Source organism: Larus michahellis, chromosome 17 (genome assembly GCF_964199755.1).
Source record: "Larus michahellis chromosome 17, bLarMic1.1, whole genome shotgun sequence".
NCBI classification, from domain to species: domain Eukaryota; kingdom Metazoa; phylum Chordata; class Aves; order Charadriiformes; family Laridae; genus Larus; species Larus michahellis.
In genome coordinates this window covers 8,230,178-8,239,128 of record NC_133912.1, presented here as the reverse complement: position 1 = coordinate 8,239,128, position 8,951 = coordinate 8,230,178, and the positions used below count along the sequence as shown (strand labels likewise).

Sequence of the window (8,951 nt, the reverse complement as noted above, 5' to 3'; positions counted from 1 at the left end):
GCTTAAATACCGCCAGACAGCGTGTTACTCCCATGAAAATGAGGCCTTAAATGTCATTATTTGTGTCATTATTAATAGCCCCTAATTGTGTTCTCTAATCATCATGAAATTATGTTAATATTAATATTCACATCAAAACTGCCTAGCGAACGAGAAGAACTACTTTTTAAAAAAAAAGCCCACCCTACCATATGTCAGTCCCCATTAACGTCAAACGCTTGCCTTGTGCACCTACGAAACGGGCGGCGGGGCGGGGGATGGCTGCGGGGGGATTTCTCTGCACCCCCAAGCCCTGGAAAAGGCTCTGCATCACCACGGCCCAGGGACCCGCGGGCGCCTCGCAAAGAACTCGCGTCCCGAGGCCGCGGAGCTGGTTCATAAGGAGCTTTATTGCTTTTGGGAGCGCTTCCGACAAACCCATCCAAGGGAGCAAAGCCGGATTCTTTATTTACACACAGAAATCTCAGAAGATGCGGGAATGTCACAACGCTTTGTAGCATTACTAGCTTTCCGTGCAGGTTTTTCCTCTATTAAATTCACTCTTTTCATTGTGTTCTTACCAGCGTGAAAATCCACCTGAGAGAAGCGGCAGCAGCATGAGCCCACCAAAGAAATGTTTGGAAAAAGCCTCCCAAAGGCATTAATTTTAATGGCTGTTGCTCAAGAGCTGAACTCTGTGGACGTCAAGGACATTTGGCACCCTGCACAATCATTATAATTATTGTAATGGGTCCACGGAGGTGGCGTTTCGGAAGCCTTTACCCCAGCCCCATTAGGGCAGGTGATATGCCCACGTGGAATCAGCAGCAGACTTTGCCTCCAGCAGCATCCAGGCCAGAAGAGATGTCGTCCTGGATCGGGGGGGTAACGGCCAGGTGGCGGGGAAAAAGGTTTTTCTGGGGAAAAAAAAAAAAAACGGAAATGAAAATGAAAATAAATGACTTTCTCACCGCGATTTTCTGCAGTTCCGTTTTCCAGCCAGCTCTGCCTGCAAGGACCCAAACGCCTTACTTCATAGAACTGAGAGGTTGCTACGGGCCAAACTAGCACGGCTCCAGCTAAACATAAGTGGGAGCATGGAAACAACTTCGGAGCAGCCGGAGAGGGAGCCGGCAGGGCAGGGGCAGGCGAGAGCAGCTCCACGCTCACGTCCTTGGGGGGACGCGGGACAGGGACCTGGAGCACTGGCGAGATGGGTCACCCTCAGCCCTGCTGCGCGTCACCTCCGCGGGCAGGTGGGGAATGGGTTTTCAGGACAGGGACGAGCGCCTTTGGGTGCTCGGGTGCCACCAACCCGGGTAGGAAGGGTCGGGATGAGGCCGGAGCATCCTTTCATGGGGCACCTCCAGATGGAGACGGAGTTTTCCCCAGGGGTGCGGGGGCGGGAAAGGACGTTTGCGAAGGTATTTAACACTTTCATGGGGAATGATTTTTCCATAAAATATTAATGACGTATATATAATCTAATTGATTCCTTAGGGCAATAACCTCTGACAAAACGGCCCTGATTAGGAGATAATTGAGTGTGTTGAATTGCGTCCTAAGAGAGCTTAATGTTGACAAGGTCCATTATCTCGTGGTAATGACCCCCTTTTGTCAGGCGCTGGGGCCATTAGGAGAGACTTTGGGGGGAATAAATCCTTCCGCTGCACTCTTTTGTCCAATTACACCGGTAGCTTTACAAATCACAGCAGGTGTTTGCATCCTCGGATGCAGGGATGCAGGAGCAACAGGCCGGGGGGGGGCAGCAGCTCCTCCACCGATGGGATGGGATGGGATGGGATGGGATGCTGCACTCACCTCCTCAGCCAGCTGCCAGCAAATGAGGAGATCACGGGTCATTTGCGGGGAAAAAGGATCTTCTTCCTTTTCCAAAACACGCTTTTCCTCGCTCCCTCTCTGCCTGGGTATGGCTGCCGTGTGTTAGAACTGTCGCGCTTGCTATCTGGTGGTTGGCTTTGGCACGCTGACTCCGAGAGGGTTCCTACATGCAAATCACACCTGTCGCTCCGTCACTCGGGAATTCTGGATTTAGAGGTTGTTTCCCGGTGCCTGGCTCAGAAGGAAGCCAGGGGGTAGAAGGGGAAGCTCCTGCGCCCGCGAGTCTCCCTGGAAGCCTCCACGTGCGGTACCTTTCCAGCTGGGGTCAAGTTTGCTCGTCCTAACCCTTTGCCAGCAGCGTGACAGCCAAGTGGGAGTTCTTGTGCCAACTGAGGTTAATTTGGGATGGCACAGTCCTTGGGAAGACGCGGGAGAGCAGAGAAAAAGGACGGGAGCCCAGGAGCTGGTCCTGGGTGCCCTGGCTGAGCACAAGGCCCAGGAGACGGTGTTTTTCCCCAGAGACAAATGCCTTCTGCGCTCTCTCCCAGACGTGCACGTATGTGGACATTCAAGAAAGCATTAACGTAAAACACCATTGATTTCAATTTATATTAATACGCTGTGCAGTGAACTGAGATGGCTGATTCACAATCCTCATCAGATTTCAGTGCGCTGGGTAAATCAGACCCCTTGGTTCACTGTAGTTTAATTATAAGCAAATTGTAAGTGAATTAAGATAAATCGAATTAGGACCACTCTAATACTGAATAAAAACACCCACCGCGGAGTCTGCGACGGTTTAACTAATCCACTTCGCGAGGTAATTGGGATGCAGTGGCCTGCGCGGCCCCGTCGGGCCGACTGATGCTGATGCTGGACCAGGAGCCGGCGGCTCGCGGGCGCTGCCGGGCGGGAGGACGGGCAGGAGCCCGGCATCGGCACCCCCAGGGATAAACCACCCTCACCCCGGGGTGGCAGCCACTTGCCAGGGCAGAGGGCTGGCCGGTTTGGAGGGCAGCCGGCCATGGGGGAGCGGAGCCCGAGCACCACGACTGAGGTTGGAAGTGGGGGAGCAGAGGAACGGGAGCAGACTGAGGAGGCACAAATTGGAAGCTGGGGTGGGTCTGGCGGCGGCGGCGGCGGCTGCTGCTTTTTTCCCTCCCGGGGAAGCGTCATTTGTACAAATTGCCCGTCCGTGCCGGCTTGGGAGAGACCTTACAAGGGAAACCTGGAGCCTTCCCCGCTTTTCATGTGCGCGGATGCCCCTTTTATTTCTGAGCAAGGAGTAAGTGGAGAAGAAAGCAGCCCCTGTCAGCCTCCGGGAGACAAATTGCTTCCTGCAGCCCGAGGTGGCTCAGCTCTAACAACCGCCCCTTGCCGGAGGTGAGCCGAGGTGCCCCCGCGCTCGCCAGCCTCCCCCCCCCGCAACTGCCGCCTTTTACATTGAGCCCCAGATAAGTAACTAACCATCCTTTTCATTTTTATCTGGCCAGAATGATTTACTGGGCCGCCGTGTGAAAGTGCGCGGGACTCTGCTGCTCAGGCGGCAGAAAATACCGTGCCGCCTAAATGAAATGACCCTGCCGCCGCCCGGGGTTAAAGATAGACGCGCGGCTCTTGTTCGCCGCCGCCTCTGCATCGGACGGGCTGTTATCTCTCCCCGCGCGCCCTCCTCTCCCCACGGGGAGGTGGGCAGAAGGGGCCGCCGGAGGATTGCGAGCCATAAAGTTATTAAAACAGTAGAGGCAACAAAGCGGCGCAGGTCCCCCGCTGCTCTGACGTTTCCAAAGGGTGAAAGGTAAAGACGCAGGAGGGATCTCACGCTCTGTAAGAAAACACAGGCCGGGCCTTTTCGGTTTCTGCCTGAGCTCTGGAAGCAGCTAATTAAACGGGAGGGACAAATCCATAAAGCAAACTTCCAAGCCAGCAAATAAAAGCCCGGCCCGGTGGGGGAGCGAGGGGGCTGCGGGAAGGACACCGGCGTTTCTCCTTTGAGCCTCCTTCTTCCGGGGAAAGCGGGGAGCGGGGCTCAGCACAACCAATTCACGGCCCCGAATAACTCACCCTCACGCAGAGCCGCGAGCCAAACCGCACGGGAAGGCGCGATTAAAGGCACATCCCTGGACTCCCGCCTCCGATTCCCTGTTTATCCGTGGACCCCAATATGGTTTCTGCCCCGGCCCCGTGTCCTCAGGCTGGTACCCGCTGCCATCGCCCGGGGCTGTGCCTGCAGCATCCCCCCGGGGGCCGGGGCTGGACCCCGCTGCAGACGGGTTATGGATGCGGTGGGTGCGGGACACGCTGCGTTCCTGCGGGGGCTCCCACCTCCTGGCCATCTCCTCTGATTGATCGGGGGTTGGCTGCCTGTCCGCCCACGCCCTGGCGCTAATGGCCTCATTAGTTAGGGAAAAGGGCTGCTGAAGTCAATTTATAATATGTAATAGTGAAAAACAGCAAAATCGATACCTCTGCAGAGTCGGGGGCAGGCTGGGGGGAGGGCGGGGGCCCAGGGGCGAGTTCAGATAACTGATGAGCTTGAAAGCCCCGCTCCCCGCACCTGGGCTGGGGTTAACTGCGAGTCCTGAGCAGTCAGGTGTGGTGGGACAGCCTGCACTCGCCGCCTCCGCCGCTCTCCCGGGGCCTCGCACCAGCACAGCATCCCCTGGCTCCTCTTCCCTCGGTGGGACCGTGTCCCCAGCCATCGTCCCACCTCGGGCATCCCCCGGCTCCTCTTCCCTCGGTGGGACCGTGTCCCCAGCCATCGTCCCACCTCGGGCATCCCCCGGCTCCTCTTCCCTCGGTGGGACCATGTCCCCAGCCATCGTCCCACCTCGGGCATCCCCCGGCTCCTCTTCCCTCGGTGGGACCGTGTCCCCAGCCATCGTCCCACCTCGGGCATCCCCCGGCTCCTCTTCCCTCGGTGGGACCGTGTCCCCAGCCATCGTCCCACCTCGGGCATCCCCCGGCTCCTCTTCCCTCGGTGGGACCGTGTCCCCAGCCATCGTCCCACCTCGGGCATCCCCCGGCTCCTCTTCCCTCGATGGGACCGTGTCCCCAGCCATCGTCCCACCTCGGGCATCCTCCGGCTCCTCTTCCCTCGGTGGGACTGTGTCCCCAGCCACTGTCCTGCCTCGGGCATCTCTGCCGGAGCCCAGGGAGCCCAGGTGGCCAGGAGGCAGCTACGGCACCAGCCGCCTCGGGTCCACCTGTGCCAGGAAGAGAAAAAAACAGATTTAAGTGGTTCACCAATCCCTCCTTTAAAGGCATCCCACAACGCCCTGAAGGGAACAAGCTTGAGAGACAGATTAGGATGAGTAACGCGGCGGAAGGTATCCACGGTGGGAGCGATGGAGGGTTTCCCGTTCTGGGGAGACTGAGAATCGGGGAGGGATTTGTGCTTTTGAAGCCTTCCCGAGTTCGCACAGGGGTTAATCCGCAGCAGCCGACCGCGCCGGGCTGTGCACTAAGGGATCCCAAAGGTTCCTTCTGATCCGCCATCCAAAACCGCAGCCCCCCCCGCGACACGGGCCTCTCTCAAGCCTCCTGCCAAAGGTCTCCGTTTCGTGGTGATTCCCTTTACAGCCGATCTCTAGCGCGCACACGCCGTGGTTTCCAGGAGCGCGCGAGCCCCTGGCAGAGCCCCTCTCCTCGCCCCGGGTTGCTCCTTTCTCAGCTGGCTCCCATCGAGCTGGTTTCCCAACCCCGTCCTGTGTTGTGCCACCGACTCTCGACCCACACGTCTGCTTTCCAGCGGAGGAGCGGGAGCGTGGCCTCGGGCTCCCAGCCTCCGCGGCGGGGGGGGGCAGCAGCCAAGGCAGCGCCTGGGCACCCTCCCCGCAGCGCCGCGGCCAGCCCGCCCCGCCACCCCGTTGGTATAGGGCCCACAAAAAAGGGGAGCTGGGAAAAAACCAAACAACAGAATGTTAAATGCGTGGGGGGCTGAGCTTTCCTCATCACATTGTGGCGACAAGACGACATTTTCAGCTGCTTGTATTTTTTTTTGTCTTCTGATTGCGCTGTGAGCATCCCGCTGAGCGGAGTGATTCACCGGCTGCCGCCATCCAGCCGGGAGACCCCGCAGCCCGCCATGCCTCCGTGTCAGCCCCGGCTCGCGGCCACCGAGCTGTCCTTCCTCCCACCCAACCCACGTTTGGTACTTCTGTCCCCTGCCACGGCAAATCGGCAGTTAGGTGGCGCGCGGGGAAGGGGGCTGCCAATGCTCTGAGAGGGCGCACAAGGACCCGGAGGGATTTCAGCCGTCCCAGCGTGGACTGGAAAATGAGTTACGATCTCCCATTTCCAGCAAAGCCTCTGGGAAGGCGCTGGCTGCCCAGGCAGACAGCCCGTGGGCTCCGGGGGCCCGAGCAGGACGCCCATTAGCCCCTCGCCCCTGCCCGTTAGCCGCTTCGGCTTAACGAAGCCGTTCCCCATCACTCTGGCTCATGCCCACGCCTCGTTTCCCTCTTCCCTGTCTCTCGCCATTCTTTTTCCCCGTTATAAATTTTGCATTTCTAGCCTGCTTGTCATATTTCCTACCGGATTGGGTGTTTAATTAAAATCATAATTAAAATTGATCTCCTCATTAGCATGCACCTGCTCTGCTGCTCGCGTCCTGGCATTTAATTATACGCTGAAGATGTCAAGTCTGACAGGCGAGAACGAGACCCCGGCCAGCAACCCCTGACAGGACTTCCCGGTGGCAACATCTGGACGCCGGGAGCCCATCTGCCGCCACGGGCCCATCACTGGGCAGGGGGATGCGGTGGCTTCTGGAGCCAGGGGCTGGTGGCCCCGGGGGGGTCAGTGGGGTCCGGACCCCCGGCAGCCTGCACGTGAGCCTGGCTCCCGAGGAGCGAGCTCCTCACGGGGTTTGGGAAGCGCGATGGGTTGCTCTCGCTTCCATCGTGAAAACAAAGCTCCTCTCGCCTTACCTTCGCTTGGTTATTAATGGAATTATCAAAGCGGTTTCTGCTTCTTAAACTGCAACTGCTCCTGTCCCTGCGCGTTACAGGCAATAAAGCTGCCAAAAGGCATTTTGGGGGCCGCTATAAATGAGGAGTTTTATTCCCCTGCACTTTGAAAGTCTCTAACTGATGGATGTAGGTTCAGCGGGATTCATGAAACGATGAAAGCTGACATCAAACGTACCCACCAGCTTTAAGGCTCTGCGAGTGGCTCCTCGGGGACCCGGTGGGTTTTGTCCATAGCCAGGGACCTGCGTCTCTTCCCCGCTCCCGGCCTCGGAGGGATGCCCGGGCAGAGCCGACCCGTCGTCGCACGTCTCTGAAGGCTTCCCGACGGCTGAAACCTCAGCGCAGCTCCGCCGAACGATGCCAGCGAGGTTGTTATCGAAGTGGCTCCTAATGAAGAGTAAAGAGGAGAAGAGCCCTAAATCTCCCTCCTGGAACACTGCTCGTAACGGATGCTCGTCTCTCCTCCCCCGCCAGCAGCAGCTGGCGACACACGGCGAGGCGCCCGCGCCGACCGGGGGAGGCGATGGGAAACGACACCTCGAGGGGTAGTTGCCCTTACCTTTTTATGGCTCCTTCGGAGGCTGAGGCCATCAAACGCCGGATACGGAGACCTTTCTGCGCTGAGAAGCAATGCTGAGAGCGGAGCCCAGGCGGAAGCTTTATCACGTCCGGGCTGCCCCGGAGCTGGCGCTGTTTGGGAATATCCAAACAGGGGGACACCTGGGATGCTCCATCCGCACGGCAGGAGAAGTCACCTCTGTGGGAATAAACTTCCCACGTGGCCAGAGAGCGAAAAACAAGCATTCCCAGGTGGTTTTAAGGACCCGCAGAGACCTTTAACAGTAACAACGGCTTCAATTTAAAAAAATACATTAAACCCCACCAATCCGGCCAGTAATAGCCGTTCCACTGCTCCTCAGAAAGCCAGCGAGCCCCATTAATCATAAATAAGGCAGTCGAACGTTACGCAGAAAGATATGCAAGCATTAATAGCCAGACACCGATACAGCATCCCATTGGGGAACACTATTGACGGGGCTATACGGTTACCAATCCCGCTGGGAAAAATCCTGCTGCGGGAAATGGGATAGAGGAAGGCTGCGGCATACGTGGGACGGAGCAGGGGCCAGTCGTGTGATGGTCATCGGCCAGGGATGCGGCTCCGGTATTGACTCCGTAAGACAGGGCAGGATTATTCTGCCAGATCCTGGGGTGCTTCATTTGGGCAAATTCTCTGTGATTTTAATGAGATTTCGCATGAGTAATAATGCGTCAGGCTTGAGTACGGGCCGGGGAGAAAGGAAGCGTGGGCACTGGCGGGGTGGCTGCGCCCGAGGGAGGGTGACATTGCACAGGGTGACGTTGCACCCAGAGCGCGGGGCAGCGGAAACGAGCCCGGAGCGACGCGCTGCTCTTGGAAGGGGGTGAGCCGACAGCAGGAGTGAAAAATGGAGCCTGAATAAACATTTGTCATTAGATTTCTAATTACACAATTACGTAAATGTATGATATTAGTAGTCAAGAGCCTGGAGTTTTCAGTAAAGAGTCCCTTAAGTAAATAAACGTTTTCAAGCGATTACATTATCAAGTTTGAGATATATAAAAAAAAAAAAAAAAAAAAAAAGTTAAGAATTGTGCAGGATTACACCAAAAAGCGAGGGGGAAAAAAACCCAAAACAAACCAGAAAAAGCAGCCATTGGAGAAATGAGAGTCGGCAGATAGCGGGCTCTGCGGAGAGGAGGTTCATTTTTGGGTTGCTGCTGCAGGAGATGGAACACGAAGGCTGCTCTGCAGCTGCCGGACTTCTCAGGCTCTCCCTAAGGGACTTTTGCCTTTGGTTTCTGGGGTTCAGCCACTTTCCGACACTTCCCCCAACCCGCTGCCACTCGGGCTGTACCGAAGTCAGGGCAGCTGCCAGGTAGCAGGAGGCCAAAGCAGCCAAGGGGCCCAAGGTGGATGCCCACGGGGATGCTCAGCATCCTCCTGCGGGCTCAGCATCCTCCCGCAGGGATGCTCGGCACCATCCCATGGACCCGGACCGGCAGCCCCAGTGCCCCGCCTCCTGCTTCCCCGCCTCGCGCCCGCCTGCGCACGGAGCTAAATACCCATCCGGTAATTAGTCGGTTCAGATTAGCGGTATGAAAAGACAATCCCGG

At 57.4% G+C, this 8,951-nt stretch overlaps 1 protein-coding gene across 3 annotated transcripts; it reads right to left on the bottom strand.

Moving 5' to 3' along the window:
* Window positions 1-369: 369 nt before the first annotated feature.
* Window positions 370-8,687, bottom strand: LOC141732391 (uncharacterized). Of its 3 annotated transcripts, XR_012584084.1 has the most exons (5): window positions 7,354-8,687; window positions 6,970-7,181; window positions 4,532-5,027; window positions 1,801-3,646; window positions 370-896 (listed from the first exon to the last, which is right to left on the bottom strand). XR_012584084.1 is itself a non-coding variant. In XM_074561292.1 (3 exons), exons 1-3 carry the CDS (start codon window positions 7,596-7,598, stop codon window positions 801-803), a joined length of 549 nt encoding a protein of 182 aa, XP_074417393.1. In that variant the 5' UTR covers window positions 7,599-8,687; the 3' UTR covers window positions 373-800. The 3 variants fall into 3 exon arrangements, 1 of the variants encoding a protein (XP_074417393.1); XR_012584085.1 differs by having other exon boundaries at window positions 1,801-5,027; window positions 6,974-7,181; XM_074561292.1 differs by lacking the exons at window positions 1,801-3,646; window positions 4,532-5,027 and having other exon boundaries at window positions 373-896; window positions 6,974-7,181.
* Between the last annotated feature and the right edge of the window lie 264 nt (window positions 8,688-8,951).

What these genes read in the sequence shown, in the direction of transcription:
- LOC141732391 (XM_074561292.1), bottom strand. Translation starts at nt 7,598, where the DNA reads ATGCTTGTTTTTCGCTCTCTGGCCACGTGGGAAGTTTATTCCCACAGA. An exon ending in TCCGAAGGAGCCATAAAAAG is followed by an intron (nt 7,182 to 7,353) that starts GTAAGGGCAACT and finishes ACTCTTCATTAG; the next exon opens with GAGCCACTTCGATAACAACC. An exon ending in CTCGCAGAGCCTTAAAGCTG is followed by an intron (nt 897 to 6,973) that starts GTGGGTACGTTT and finishes TTTTTTCCCCAG; the next exon opens with AAAAACCTTTTTCCCCGCCA.